Source organism: Procambarus clarkii, chromosome 79, assembly GCF_040958095.1.
Source record: "Procambarus clarkii isolate CNS0578487 chromosome 79, FALCON_Pclarkii_2.0, whole genome shotgun sequence".
Classification (NCBI taxonomy): Eukaryota; Metazoa; Arthropoda; class Malacostraca; order Decapoda; family Cambaridae; genus Procambarus; species Procambarus clarkii.
The window spans coordinates 23,301,076-23,318,169 of NC_091228.1; the positions used below are offsets into that span (position 1 = coordinate 23,301,076).

Genomic DNA, 17,094 nt, shown 5'->3' on the forward strand with positions numbered 1-17,094 from the left:
AGCGCCCCGTCAACAGAGCCCGTTCCGAAAGAAAAAGTATACATACATATACACACATACATATATATTATTTATATACACATACATACATATATATTATGTATATACACATACATATATATACATATACAAGCACACACAAGGTGTGTTACACACACGTGCGTATGCACATACACATGTGTGCGTACACACACACACACACACACATTTCACATACGCGTGAAAAGAAAATTACAAGCCGCCGACCAGTGGGCAGAGAGCACCACGCCGACCAGGCAAAGAAGGCACAAAATTGCATCAAAAGGCCCACCTCGACAACAAAACCCTAAGTCCCAGCACGACCACAACACTTGCCAAAACCCAAAAGATCAGTCTGCAAGCCAGGAAGACTCTGGAACCCCAGAAGGCAGAACCGGGTCACACATGAGGAAACAAAGCCCCCTGAACCCACAAAGGGGGCCCAAGAGGAAGTAAACCTCCGGAACGAAACAAAAGAACCCAAAGGAACCCGGAATCGAGCCAGGGGGAGCCCAAACCACCACATTTGCCGGTGGAGATACACCACAGAAAGGCAAAGCACAGCCCACAGACAGAACCCCCAGGGAAATGGTCAAAACAGACCAAAAACTGAGGGACAAAGTGTGGGAGCAAGCATAACAGACAGGGACACCGAGCCCAATCCCTAGGGCCCAGACCCAAAACAGACAAAATGGAAAACCCGGTGTAAAATCAACACTCAAATGTTCCCAGAGGAACAGAAAACAGGCAGAAAACACCAGAAAAGCAAAGAAACAACAACAGGAGGATAAAACACCTGAAAAAGGTGAAACTCACCTAAGACGCTCGCTCGCACACCCAGGCGCATGTAAACAAACCTCGACGCCGCCCTGGTGGCCACGCTGGGAAACCGGCAGAAGAAAAATGGCCACCAGAACAGAGGGCTGTGACCGACGCAAAAGATACGAAAACACGCCAGCAAAAGCAGAAAACCCAGGCAGGGGCAAACTGCCCCAGAAGTGCTAGCAGGCATTCCCCACAGCACTGGGAACCCGCAACAGAGGCCCCGGGGCAGAGCCGTCCTCCATGCCCTCCACCCTTAAAGAAAAGGAAGAGTCCATGGGAAAGGCAGCAAGAAAGGGCCGCTGGTAAGACCCAGAAGCTTTGGCAGGAGGAACAGGCTCGAAAACCTCCGTCCCCAACCCGAACGTGGGCAGCCCCGAAACCGCCCGAGTCTCTGCCCCAACTAAACCCCGCCCCGACCCCGAAACCCACCACGGTCCGGAGCCAGGAACAGGAAGGGAAAGGGGCGAACAGCACCTAACCAAAACAGGGCGGCCCTCGGGCATCCGAGTGGGAAACCAACCTAGCGTGTTGCAGCAACCTAACCTAGCTTGTAACACGGATGCCGCCTGTACTCTGAACAGTAATAACATCAGGAGAGTACTGGAGAACAAGCAGAGAACATCTCTTGCAAGACTCCGGGTCAAGGTGTCAGTGACCCAACAGGCAACATGACGGAGGGAAAAGTGGCTGTCACCCGGAGACAAGGGCACAGCAACCAACGATCCCGTACAAGACGGGTTGGAACCCAGAAGACACATTCAATGGTCCACCTAGCCCCGACAGGGGTTTCCAGGGCCCGTAGGGGTAACAACTACGGGAAGCCCGGGCAAGGTGTTGCTAACCGGTTAAACATCCAAAAATAACAAGGAGAGTAGAGGACAATACTGAAAACCCCTGCGACGTGTACAATCATGGGGGCCTAGCAAAGGGCTACCAAACACTACCAGTGGAACTATAGCCACACTAGGCAGACTGCCACGAGGCAAATGAAAAGAAAAACAAAAGAAAACCCCCGCAAAAGTACGCCGTCTCCAGAGGTAACAGGAACCAGTCGTCGCTTAGGTGGCAGGTCGCGCAACACCTTGACGCCCTAACCAACACAATACCAGTCCCTACCCCAGGGCCAAACAAGGGCCCCAAGCCCCAGCTGGCCCCAAGGGTGAGGCAAATGCTGAGCAGCAAGAACCTCTACGGAATGGTTCCCGAACACCCCAGGGAAGATAACCCTGTCACGCAGGAGCAGTACTCACAGTGCGCTTAGGGAAGGAAGCCCCTAAGCGCATGCAGCCCTGGTACTGATGAGGAACACCTGGCCACCGCACAACACAACACACGGCAGTGAACGCCACACAAGGCAAACACCGCCTAGGAAACTGAGGCCAGAGAAGCGTCTATCCCGGTTGACATTAGCTTACGAACTGATGCTAGGCAGCCGGCGCGGTGAGGTCCGGGACTCCCCCCTCCCCCTCTCAGGGCAGAGAGGGCTGCGCGAACGATTGGCGCGGCAGTAAAGTGTGATGTTTGCTTGTTTGTTTGTTTGTTTCCTTGGGATTGTAGGGAGTTTCTACCTCTGTTCGTTTTTTTGTTTTAGTTTTTTACCATGTAGGGTTTGTTTTGTTATGCCTACCTTTCTGGGTGCCTAAACTTGGTCGATGACAAATAAGGAAACCCCAACCACAAAGGGGTTTTCCAGGGCCATTGCTCCCTGAAACCTCTCTGAAGGGGCCAGGTTCTGGCGCTGGTCCCCTGGTAGGTCTGAACTCCTTAGCTAATGTCCCGGTCTAATATAACATACATTAGCCGGATAAGCTCCAGGGAGCCGTAGGGGCTCCCTACAGAAAACTCCAGCTGACTCCAAGGGCAGGCAATCACCAAGCAGCAAAAGAACCCTGCAGAGGTAGTCCCCGAATAGTTTGTGGAAGATAACCGCAAACTGTAAGGGCAGTACTTACAGGACACCCAGGGAAAGTGACCTGCTTGCTTGATGGGGTTCTGGGAGTTCTTTTATTCCCCAAGCTGCCCGAGGCCAGGCTTGACTTCTGAGAGTTTGGTTCACCAGGCTGTTGCTTGCAGTGGCCCGCAGGCCCACATACCCTCCACAGCCTAGTTGGTCCGATACTCCTAGGAGAAAACTATCTCGTTTTCTCTTGAAGATATCCACGGTTGTTCCGTCAATATTTCTTATGCTCGCTGGGAGGACGTTGAACAATCATGGACCTCTGATGTTTATACAGTGTTCTCTGATTATGCCTATGGCACCCCTGCTCTTCACTGGTTCTATTCTGCATTTTCTTCCATATCATTCACTCCAGTATGTTGTTATTTTACTGTGTAGATTTGGGACCTGGCCCTCCAGTATTTTCCATGTGTATATTATTTGATCTCTCTCTCTCGTCATCTTTCTAGCAAGTACATTTGGAGGGCTTTGAGACGATCCCAATAATTTAGGTGCTTTATTGCGTCTATGTATGCCGTATATGTTCTCTGTACTCCCGCTATTTCTGCACTCTCTCTTGTTTGGAAGGAGGAAGTGAGTACTGAGCAGTACTCAAGACGGGACAGCACAAATGATTTGAAGAGTACAACCATTGTGATGGGATACCTGGATTTGAAAGTTCTCGTAATCCATCCTACCATTTTGCTGGCTGACGCAATATTTGCTTGGTTATGCTGCCCAAAACGTTAGGTCGTCAGACATCATTATTCCCAAATCCTTTACATGTTGCTTTCCTACTATGGGCAAATTCGATTGTGTTTTGAACCCTGTATTATGTTTAAGGTTCTCATTTTTACCGTATCTGAGTACCTGGAATTTATTGCTGTTAAACATCATGTTATTTTCTGCTGCCCAGTCAAAAACTTTATTAATATCTGCTTGTAGGTTTTTCAATGTCTTCAGCAGAGGTAATTTTCATGCTGATTTTTGTGTCATCTGCAAAGGATGATACAAAGCTGTGCCCTGTATTTGAGTCTATATCTGATATGAGAATAAGGAAAAGCTGTGGTGCAAGGACTGTACTTTGAGGTACAGATCTTTTAACTGCGCTTGGACTCGATTTTATATGGTTGACTGTTACTCTTTGTGTCCTGTTCGACAGAAAACTGAGTATCCAGCATCCTACTTTACCAGTTATTCCCATTGACCTCATTTTGTGTGCTATCACTCCATGGTTATATTTATCGAATGCCTTTGCAAAATCTGTGTATACCACATCTGCATTCTGTTTTTCTTCTAGTGCCTCAGTGATTTTGCCGTAATGGTCAAGTAGCTGTGAGAGGCATGATCTTCCCGCTCTAAATCCATGTTGGCCTGGATTGTGGAGATCATTGGTTTCCATGAATCTAGTGACCTGACTCCTGATCACTCTCTCAAATACTTTTATTATGTGGGACGTTAGTGCAACTGGTCTATAATTCTTTGCCAATGCTTTGCTCCCTCCCTTGTGTAGAGGGGCTATGTCTGCTGCTTTAAGCGTATCTGGTATCTCCCCCGTGTCCAAGCTCTTAATCCACATCCTAGGCACGTGCTGCCCCAGTACAGTAGTTCTTGAATTACATCTGGCTCACGCACACCACCACACAGCAGCACTGCTCAAGGATTGGAGCCACAGTCGATCAAACCGTCACTCAACACAACAGCCTCAGAACTGGGGTCGGCTAGCTGGCGCGGGAGGTCTGGGACCTACGCTTCCCCCCCTCAAAGGGAGGAGGAGGGAGCCACGTAGACAGAGGATACGGCGGCTGCGGTGTTATGCTTGCTTGTTTTCTGATTGGGGAGTTCTGCTTGCTCGTTCGGTTTGCAATTTTTAACCAGCTGTACTTTGTTTTTGGGATTCCTACCTTTTTGAATGGAAGCTACGCTGGCCGCAGTGCGCCCCACCTAGCAGAAAACCCACTCCCTACCAGAGGCAAGACGGGAAGCCCAAGACCCCTGGCGGACCCCAAGGGTGAGAATACCACCAGGCGATGAAGCTCTCAAACGGGAGTGAGACCCAAACGTCCCAGGGAAGGTAACCCTGACATGCAAGGAAGTAATTACCGGTTATCTTGAGATGATTTCGAGGCTTAGCGTCTTCGTGGCCTGGTTCTCGACCAGGCCTCCTTTTTGTTATGCATCCCAAGAAAGCAGCTCGTAGCAGCTTGTCTAACTCCCAGGTACCTATTTACTGCTAGGTAACAAAGGTATCAGGGTGAAAGAAACTCTGCCCATTTGTTTCTGCCTCCACCGGGGATCGAACCCGGAACCTGAGGACTACATATCCAAAGCGCTCTCCACTCAGCTGTCAGGCCCCTGAGTGCTTTATTGGCCCTAGGGAGCATAGCCCTAGGAGCATGCAGCCAGTATACTTAAAGAACACCTGGCCACCACCAAACACACAGCTGGCAAAGCCACAAATGCCAAAGCCAGACAATAATTCGAGGTCAGAGGAGACTTGTGGACATGAGCACATCAGTCAACGAACTAGGGTGGTACGGCCGGCTCGTCTGAGCGGGCTTTCCCCTCCCCCCGACCATGCGTGCTAGTTGGATGACAATTGATTGTTTCCTTATTTTCTTTTTGGGGGGAGTTCTTTAGCTTTATTCGGACATAGGTTGCAATTTTCACTAGTTAGAGGTTTGTATTTGTTCGCTTACTTTTCTGGGTGCCCTCCCCGGGCGATGGCAGACACGACAAACCCTATATTTAGAGAGCTCATATGGCCATTGCTCCCTGCGCCTCTCTGAGAGGGCTACAGGTTCCAGCTCGTGGCCCTCATGAGGCATACAACTCCAAGGACTGATGGCAGCAGACTAATATGGCACATGTCAGTTTGATAGCTTCAGGGAGCCGATGGGGCTCCCCACAGAATACCACCCTAAAACTACACAAGCCCAGCACAGACCAGGAACGTTCACAAAGTAAAGAGCCACCAGTGCTCTGTAGGATCGTCTAAATGGCCCGAGCCCGAATATACGTCCAAGACAAATTTGAAAAATCCACGGACAGAACCACAAACTTAAGAGTATGAGAGGTCTTTTAGCAGCTTGAAGGCTGACTAAACTTGATGACACTGTGGCCAACCTGGGACACGGCTTATCTGCCACTTCCTTTAGAACTTTGGATTAATTCAACTTTGGATTTGGTCGGCTCCCAGCCGGTCGGCCGAGCGGACAGCACGCTGGACTTGTGATCCTGTGGTCCTGGGTTCGATCCCAGGCGCCGGCGAGGAACATTGGGCAGAGTTTCTTTCACCCTATGCCCCTGTTACCTAGCACTAAAATAGGTACCTGGGTGTTAGTCAGCTGTCACGGGCTGCTTCCTGGGGGTGAAGGCCTGGTCGAGGACCGGGCCGCGGGGACACTAAAGCCCCGAAATCATCTCAAGATAACCTCAAGAATTCCATCTGGGGTTATAACTCCTTTACTTTGTCAATGCTTTTCCTGCATGTTTTGGTAATATCCTTTAATTCAGTCTCTTGCCCTGCTTCAAACATTTGTCTGGGGTATTGGGATAACCCTGAGGGAGAACTATCAACATCAGAGGCCTGAGACTGTTCAACACGCTTCCACTACACATAAGGGGCATAACTGGCCGATCCCTCAGAGTGTTCAAGGAAGAACTTGACAAGCACCTCCAAAGGATACCTGATCACCAGGCTGTGACTCCATTAGTCAGGCTGCAAACAGCCCGCGTCTAACAGCCTGGTTGACCAGTCCAGCAACGAGGACGACTGGTCGAGGACTGGGGCCGCGGGGACGCTAAGCCCCGAAAGCAACTCAAGGTATGTTGTCTAATGTCTCTAGTGTTAACACTCATGTAATGTATTCATTCAGAATGTTGGCTGCACTTTTATCAATTGTAACTTGGTTGGTTTCGTCTTTTAAGGATCCCAACGAGTCTCATCTTTGTTTTACTTCTTGTGTACACATAACACTTTGGAGACTTCTTATATTTTGAGCAAGTTTTCTTTCATAGTTCCTTTTGGCTCATCTTATTTCCTGAGTATATGAATTAACGCCCATCTGTATATCTCATAATATATGTGGTTGGTGATGCACTCATACTTCTTCAAGAGGTATGTTATACCAGTCTTGTTATAGCTCTTTATACTGCCCCCGTCATCCACCTGGTTCTTATGTGTTTCCTTCTCCTTCTCGGTACATATTCTTTACAGTTTCAGTGATGACCTTTCAGAAAGTTTCCCATGAAGCTTCCATGTCTTGATCTATTAACTCCCATCAGAGGGTATTTTACCATTCCTGTCTCATTCTACCATAAGTTTCCTCACAGGTAGCCAAGAAAGTCATCATCCTGGACCTTTAAATAGGTTTCAATAATAATATTCCAGGTTAGAATATTGCTGGTAACATGAAATGATGAGCTCTCTCTCTCTACCTGGATTTGATTGATCACGCCCTCTTCTGATGTTAGTACAAGAACTACAATGATAATGCTGTACCTTGGGTGGGCTCTGTCACATGCTGCATGAGAAAGGAGTCCTGTGCCAGGTCAAGAAATTGTTCTCTCTCTCTGCTTGTGAAGTTAAATTAATCCACTCTCATATCTCAGGGATTAAAGTTCCCCATTATAGGAACTTGGGCTTCAACAGCCGCATTAGCACATTGTGAAGATCTGTAGCTTCTTCCGAAGCTGTGTCTGCCCTGTAGCATACTGCCACTGTCAGTTTGCTACCATTCTGTGCTAGAAAATTGCACATTCAGATTCTGAGGGTCCCATGTTGTTTAATTCCTCATTGTGCAGTCAGGTCCTCTTTGGTATATAGTGTCATCCCATCTCCTCTTGTTGTTCTTTCCTCTCTAAAAAGTGGGTGGTACCCTGGAACATGACATTCTCCCGTCAATTATATCTTCTCATTCCCATGTTTCGCTGCTGCCAATGATGCCTGGAATCTCAGTTTCAATATATATGCACTCATGGCATCAAATGTATTTACTAGGCTTCTGTACTTATATTAACTGGTTGGTGGCAAGTACCAATATGTTGTGATGGAACACCACAAAGTTGACCTGTATTCTTCAATTTGGAAGAACATGAATTTTTGTAACTGCAACATGAAAGTAAGACCTAACCTAACCCTGCAATCCTAGGCCTAATACTGTACATGCCAAATTAAGCCTAATACCAGTACAGATATACTAACATAAGAATGTTTTAGGTGTGTTTTTTTAGCTTTAGTTTTCCAAATTATATAAAATTAAAAGTACAAAAAGTGATTTACTGGAGGTCCATTACTACAAATTCCTACTTTCCACCAAATACTCTACTGTAAGTACTATAATTTCAGGAGGATGGTTCTCTATTTTAACTATGGAACTAAAAGCTTACTTAATGGCAATTATATAATCGACTTGCTGAGTCAACGTCCAGCTCTTGTACCCTTGAAGTGTGTCCCTGCTGACCTGCTTCCTCTGGCAACTGTCCCTGTAGTCCCTGCTGACTTCCCCTAGCCTGAGTGTGTACTTTGGTACTCTGAAGTGTGTCCTGCTGGACCTGCTTCTCTGGCAAACTGTCCCTGTAGTCCCTGCTGACTTCCCTAGCCATGAGGTGTACTTTGGCTACCCTGAAGTGTGTCCCTGCTGACCTGCTTCCTCTGGCAACTGTCCCTGTAGTCACTGCTGACTTTCCCTAGCCTGAGTGTGTACTTTGGTACCTGAAGTGTGTCCCTGCTGACCTGCTTCCTCTGGCAACTGTCCCTGTAGTCCCTGCTGACTTTCCTAGCCTGAGTGTGTACTTGGTACCCTGAAGTGTGTCCCTGCTGACCTGCTTCCTCTGGCAACTGTCCCTGTAGTCCCTGCTGACTTTCCTAGCCTGAGTGTGTACTTTGGTACCCTGAAGTGTGCCCGCTGACCTGATTCCTCTGGCAACTGTCCCTGTAGTCCCTGCTGACTTTCCCTAGCTGAGTGTGTACTTTGGTACCCTGAAGTGTGTCCCTGCTGACCTGCTTCCTCTGGCAACTGTCCCTGTAGTCCCTGCTGACTTTCCCTAGCCTGAGTGTGTACTTTGGTACCCTGAAGTGTGTCCCTGCTGACCTGCTTCCTCTGGCAACTGTCCCTGTAGTCCCTGCTGACTTTCCCTAGCCTGAGTGTGTACTTTGGTACCCTGAAGTGTGTCCCTGCTGACCTGCTTCCTCTGGCAACTGTCCCTGTAGTCCCTGCTGACTTTCCCTAGCCTGAGTGTGTACTTTGATTTGAAATCCTTCAAAGGCATCTCAGATGGCAAGAAAAGTTAAGATACCTTTTCAAAGAGCTGTTGAAACCACTAATATAAGATACTGTATAGACTGATCTATCTGTTATTTATATATAAAAATATATATATATATATATATATATGTATGTATGTATGTATGTATGTATAAAAGACCGGATGCATCTTCTTGCACCGAGGCCTAACACTAAATGTATTCCTTTCTTGTTACATTTCTTTACCTAGAACTAGCTAGCACAATGAAATCACAAGAGCATAATATATATATGAGAAGATATTGTGGCAGTACAATGGGATCAAACCTACGTCTCTGGACTCGCCAGGCATGCAGGATATTGCCTTCCAACCTTCATGTGCTCCATGTAGTGAGCTTCAGGTTGGGACACTTGTATCTCGTCATGGTTTAATCAGTAGTGCTTGTGACTGGCAAGTTCACGAATATGACTTTGATCCTATTATATTGCCCCAATATTTTCTCATAAAACTACCCTGTTACGCTGGAGACAACTAAATTTAAGACACAAGAATGAAAGATACGACTGATTTCCTCTTTCAACAAAACACAGATTCCGAGCATTGCATTAAAAATCTAAGTGAGAATTAACCAAAAGTGATTCAATATACATATGATAAATTTACTACTGATAAGCAAAAATAATAAACACAAAAGATCTTACCATCATTCTGAATAATTGTTTTAAGAATCTCTGACGCTAAGTTGCGAAGTGCACGCTTATAAGGGGCGCCCATCTTGTGTGGGAACACAACGCTGGTGTCCACAACTGTTTCATGGATCAGCTGAGGGATGACAAGCACTCTCGTTAATATCATATTGGAACTCTTCAATATGTACAAGTTAAAACTGAGACAGCTTTAATATTAGGCATAATTAGGCAGGAGAGCCAACCAGTGTATGGGCAGGACAAGAATATATACAGGATGAGGCACTCTACAGGGGAAGCATGGAGGGTAAGTACCCAGTATATGGGCAGGACAAGAATATATACAGGAAGAGGCACTCTACAGGGGAAGCATGGAGGGTAAGTACCCAGTGTATGGGCAGGACAAGAATATATACAGAAAATGGTATGCTACAGGTGGAGCATGGCTTCGATCTGCCCCCCGACCAAATCCATCAGGTACCTACAAGGTACAGCTGACCACGACTGCATCCACCTAACAGGACTACATCCATCAGGCATGACTATATCTAACTGCTCCGAACACTTACATCTGGGTAAACGTCATTCATTTGGCCTGAACTACATGCATCTGGCACCATTCACTACACACATCCAGGCTGTAGCTGCAGCTCCAGCCTGGAGTCCATACCTAGTTAAACACAAGACAAAGTTAGAGAAGATTCAGAGGTATGCCACCAGACTGGTCACAGAACTGAGAGAATGAGCTATGAGGAAAGGCTACGGGAGATAAACCTCTCGTCCCTGGAAGACAGAAGAATAAGAAGAGACATGATTACCACTTACAAAATTATCAGAGGAATTGACAGGGTGGACAAAGACAAACTATTTAGCACAGGTGGAACACGAACAAGGCGACACAGGTGGAAACTTAGTACCAAAATGAGCCGCAGACACATTCAAATAATTATTTCAGTGTCAGACTAGCTAACAAATGGAATGCTTTAAGCAGTGATGTGGTGGAGGCAGACTCCATACAATTTCCAATGCAGATTGATAATAGCCCAATAGGCTCAAGAATCTGTACACAGATTGATTGACAGTTGAAAGGCAGGATCAAGAGCCAAAGTTCATTCCATGCAAGCACAACTAGGTAAGTACATCTAGCACCACTGAGCACCTATAAGTTGGAGAAACAAGCTGGAGTAAGTGGTAAAGTGCTCCAATGGATAAGGGAGTACCTAAACAACTGGAAGCAGAGTTACTTGAGGGGTGAGACCTCAGACTGGCATGTTGTCACCAGCGGAGTCCCACAGGGTTCTGTACTCGGACCTATCCTGTTTCTGATATACTGTACGTAAGTGATCTTCCAGAAGGTATAGATTAATTCCTCTCAATGTTTGCTGATGATGATAAAATTATGAGATGGATTAAGACAGAGGAGAGCAGAAAGAGGCTACAGGATGATCTGGACAAACTGAAGAAATGGTAAAACAGATTAATTACTAGAGTTGATTGACAGCTGAGAGGCAGGAGCAAAGAGCCAAAGCTCAACCCCCTCAAGCACAACCAGGTAAGTACCAACTACACCACCACCCAACACAACTAGGTGAGTACAGTCTACACCCACCATGGTCTACATCCACCACAGTCTACACCCACCATGGTCTACACCCACCATGGTCTACATCCACCACAGTCTACACCCACCATGGTCTACACCCACCATGGTCTACATCCACCACAGTCTACACCCACCATGGTCTACACCCACCATGGTCTACATCCACCACAGTCTACACCCACCATGGTTACACCCACCATGGTCTACACCCACCATGGTCTACACCCACCATGGTTTACACCCACCACAGTCTACACCCACCATGGTCTACACCCACCATGGTCTACATCCACCACAGTCTACACCCACCATGGTTTACACCCACCATGGTCTACACCCACCATGGTCTACACCCACCATGGTCTACACCCACCATGGTCTACACCCACCACAGTCTACACCCACCATGGTCTACGCCCACCATGGTCTACACCCACCATGGTCTTCACCCACCATGGTCTACACTCGCCAGTCTACACCCACCATGGTCTACACCCACCATGGTCTACACCCACCACGGTCTACACCCACCACGGTCTACACCCACCACGGTCTACACCCACCACGGTCTACACCCACCATCGACTACATCCACCACAGTCTACACCACCATGGTCTACACCCACCATGGTCTACATCCACCATGGTCTATACCCACCATGGTTTACACCCACCATGGTCTACACCCACCATGGTCTACATCCACCACAGTCTACACCCACCATTCTACACCCACCATGGTCTACATCCACCATGGTTTACACCCACCATGGTTTACACCCACCATGGTCTACACCCACCATGGTCTACATCCACCACAGTCTACACCCACCATGGTCTACACCCACCATGGTCTACATCCACCACAGTCTACACCCACCATGTTTTACACCCACCATGGTCTATACCCACCATGGTCTACACCCACCATGGTCTACACCCACATGGTCTACACCCACCACAGTCTACACCCACCATGGTCTACACCCACCATGGTCTACACCAACCATGGTCTACACCCACCATGGTCTACACCCACCATGGTCTTCACCCACCATGGTCTACACCCACCATGGTCTACACCCACCATGGTCTATACCCACCACAGTCTACACCCACCATGGTCTACACCCACAATGGTCTACACCCACCATGGTCTTCACCCACCATGGTCTACACTCGCCAGTCTACACCACCATGGTCTACACCCACCATGGTCTACACCCACCATGGTCTACACCCACCACAGTCTACACCCACCACGGTCTACACCCACCATGGTCTACACCCACCGTGGACTACATCCACCATGGTCTACACCCACCATGGTCTACACCCACCATGGTCTACACCCACCACAGTCTACACCCACCATGGTCTACACCCACCATGGTCTACACCCACCATGGTCTACACCCACCACAGTCTACACCCACCATGGTCTACACCCACCATGGTCTACACCACCGTGGACTACATCCACCATGGTCTACACCCACAATGGTCTACACCCACCATGGTCTACACCCACCATGGTCTACACCCACCACAGTCTACACCCACCATGGTCTACACCCACTATGGTCTACACCCACCACAGTCTACACCCACCATGGTCTACACCCACCATGGTCTACACCCACCATGGTCTACACCCACCATGGTCTACACCCACCATGGACTACATCCACCATGGTCTACACCCACCATGGTCTACACCCACCATGGACTACATCCACCACAGTCTACACCCACCATGGTCTACACCCACCATGGTCTACACCCACCATGGACTACATCCACCATGGTCTACACCCACCATGGTCTACACCCACCATGGTCTACACCCACCGTGGACTACATCCACCATGGTCTACACCCACCATGGTCTACACCCACCATGGTCTACACCCACCATGGACTACATCCACCACAGTCTACACCCACCACAGTCTACACCCACCATGGTCTACATCCACCATGGTCTACACCAACCATGGTCTACACCCACCATGGTCTACACCCACCATGGACTACACCCACCATGGTCTACACCCACCATGGACTACACCCACCATGGACTACATCCACCATGGTCTACACCCACCATAGCCTACACCCACCACAGTCTACACCCACCGTGGTCTACACCCACCGTGGTCTACACCCACCGTCGTCTACACCCACCATGGTCTACACCCACCATGGACTACCATCCACCATGGTCTACACCCACCATGGTCTACACCCACCATGGACTACATCCACCATGGTCTACATCCACCACAGTCTACACCCACCACAGTCTACACCCACCATGGTCTACACCCACCATGGTCTACACCCACCATGGTCTACACCCACCACAGTCTACATCCACCATGGTCTACACCCACCATGGTCTACACCCACCATGGTCTACACCCACCATAGTCCTACACCCACCGTGGTCTACACCCACCATGGTCTACACCCACCATGGTCTACACCCACCATGGACTACATCCACCATGGTCTACACCCACCATGTCTACACCCACCATGGTCTACACCCACCACGGTCTACTCCCACCATGGTCTACACCCACCATGGTCTACACCCACCATGGTCTACAACCACCATGGTCTACACCCACCACAGTCTACATCCACCATGGTCTACACCCACCACAGTCTACATCCACCACGGTCTACACCCACCATGGTCTACACCCACCATGGTCTACACCCACCATGGTCTACACCCACCACAGTCTACACCCACCATGGTCTACACCCACCACAGTCTACACCCACCATGGTCTACACCCACCATGGTCTACACCCACCATGGTCTACACCCACCACGGTCTACACCCACCATGGTCTACACCCACCATGGTCTACACCCACCATGGTCTACACCCACCATGGTCTACACCCATCATGGACTACATCCACCACAGTCTACACCGACCATGGTCTACACCGACCATGGTCTACACCCACCATGGACTACACCCACCATGGACTACATCCACCACAGTCTACACCCACCATGGTCTACATCCACCATGGACTACACCCACCATGGTCTACACCCACGATAGTCTACACCCACCATGGACTACACCCACCATAGTCTACACCCACCATAGTCTACACCCACCATGGACTACATCCACCATGGACTACATCCACCATGGTCTACACCCACCATAGTCTACACCCACCATGGACTACATCCACCATGGACTACATCCACCATGGACTACACCCACCATGGTCTACACCCACCATAGTCTACACCCACCATGGACTACATCCACCATGGACTACACCCACCATGGTTTACACCCACCATAGTCTACACCCACCATGGACTACATCCACCATGGACTACATCCACCATGGTCTACACCCACCATAGTCTACACCCACCATGGACTACATCCACCATGGACTACATCCACCATGGACTACACCCACCATGGTCTACACATACCATAGTCTACACCCACCATGAACTACACCCACCATGGTCTACATCCACCATGGACTACACCCACCATGGTCTACACCCACCATGAACTACATCCACCATGGTCTACATCCACCATAGACTACACCCACCATGGACTACATCCAAAATGGTCTACACCCACCATGGACTACATCCACCATGGACTACATCCACCATGGTCTACACCCACCATAGTCTACACCCACCATGGACTACTTCCACCATGAACTACATCCACCATGGTCTACACCCACCATAGTCTACACCCACCATGGACTACATCCACCATCGACTACATCCACCATGGACTACACCCACCATGGACTACACCCACCATGAACTACATCCACCATGGTCTACATCCACCATGGACTACACCCACCATGGTCTTCACCCACCATGGTCTACACCCACCATATACTACATCCACCACAGTCTACACCCACCATGGTCTACACCCACCATAGTCTACACCCACCATGGACTACATCCACCATGGACTACATCCACCATGGACTACACCCACCATGGTCTACACCCACCATGGTCTACACCCACCATGGACTACATCCACCATGGACTACATCCACCATGGACTACACCCACCATGGACTACACCCACTATGGACTACATCCACCATGGACTACACCCACCATGGACTACACCCACCACGGACTACACCCACCACGGACTACATCCACCATGGACTACACCCACCATGGTCTACATCCACCATGGTCTACACCCACCATGGTCTACACCCACGATGGTCTACACCCACCATGGACTACACCCACCATGGTCTACACCCACCATGGACTACACCCACCATGGACTACACCCACCATGGACTACACCCACCATGGACTACACCCACCATGGACTACACCCACCATGGACTACACCCACCATGGACTACACCCACCATGGACTACATCCACCATTGACTACACTCACCACAGTCTACACCCACCATGGACTACATCCACCATTGACTACACCCACCATTGACTACACCCACCATGGACTACATCCACTACGGACTATATCCACCACGGACGACATCCACCACCGAGCCACACACAACATTCAAGCAGAGAACATATCCTTACCTTGAGTGCATGAAAATCGGACTCGAGACTGTGGGCCCGATGAAGAATAGTCTTATCTGGAAGAAGAGTGTGAGCAAGGCGGCTTGGACATCTCTTATTGTTGTCTTCACATCCTGCATGTCACTCTCACTAATTCCAGAAAACCTAAATGAACAACAAATATAGAAAATTAGGACAAAATCTAAGATGATTATTAACATTAAGTTCCTGATGAGTCACAAGACCACTTCTGTCTTATGAAGTTCTTCACTTTACAAATTTAAGAAAATTACTTTTTACTTATAGGTCCCTATAATTACCAAATAATATACTGTGTAAAAAAAAACTACTTTGAAAGTAATGAAATGCCATGTTCTGTGTGGATCCCCGGAGGCTCCCTGAAGCTATCCGAACTGAATGTATGCTATATTAGTTTGTGGTCATCAGTCACAGGAGTCCACTGGCAACCGGGGACTACGAGCCAGAACCTGGCCGTCTCAGAGAGGTGCAGGGAGCAATGGCCTATGAGCATTTACTTCCTGCACCTCCCTGCACCATTGATGACACATAATTGCCATCAACTTGAGAAGGAGCAGAAAGGCAGGTGAATCAAAAACAGACCACTGTCTGGATACCTGTGCAATTTACATCTGAAAAAGATCAAAATAACTCCCATAGAAAGAAACCAAACAAGCATCTCTTCATGTGAAGGGGGAAGCTGGCAGCCCACCACTCCAGTTCTTGAATGATGAAAAATCGCTGACCAAAGGGAGGGAGAGAGGGAAGGGTTGTCATGGAGTCTCCAAAGCTCACCCAGAAAATGGTGTTACATTACATTCTATGCTGGTTTTCTGCTGGAAGCCCTGACGGCGCCTTGAAGCTAACTACCCAATAGATAAGTAAAAGGAAGGAGCTACCCAGGAGGCGGCAGCACCACAGGTTCTCAAGACGAAGAAGAGACAGATGGCCGTGACAGGCACCCCAAAGCCACACATGGCCAGGAAGGAACCAGAATGTTCATTAGATACCCCCCTTAATTGGGGAGGGGGTCGGGACGAATTCAAATCAAACTCGTACATGGTAGGGGGAATACGAAAACCCCAGCCCTACAACAGCAAACCCCGCCCTGAGGGCACCAAGGCCCAGGCAGGATCGAACAGGGCCCAAGAGCCCCAAGATGACT

General features: G+C 48.8%; 1 protein-coding gene across 1 annotated transcript in view; it reads right to left on the reverse strand.

The window, feature by feature from the left end:
• LOC138357610 (serine-rich adhesin for platelets-like) overlaps nucleotides 1-17,094 on the reverse strand; it is a 159,563-nt gene that overhangs the window by 16,820 nt on the left and 125,649 nt on the right. Inside the window, 3 exon segments of the mRNA XM_069314602.1 lie at nucleotides 9,730-9,850; nucleotides 15,933-15,992; nucleotides 15,995-16,076. Of these exon segments, the coding sequence (XP_069170703.1) occupies nucleotides 9,730-9,850; nucleotides 15,933-15,992; nucleotides 15,995-16,076 (263 nt within the window).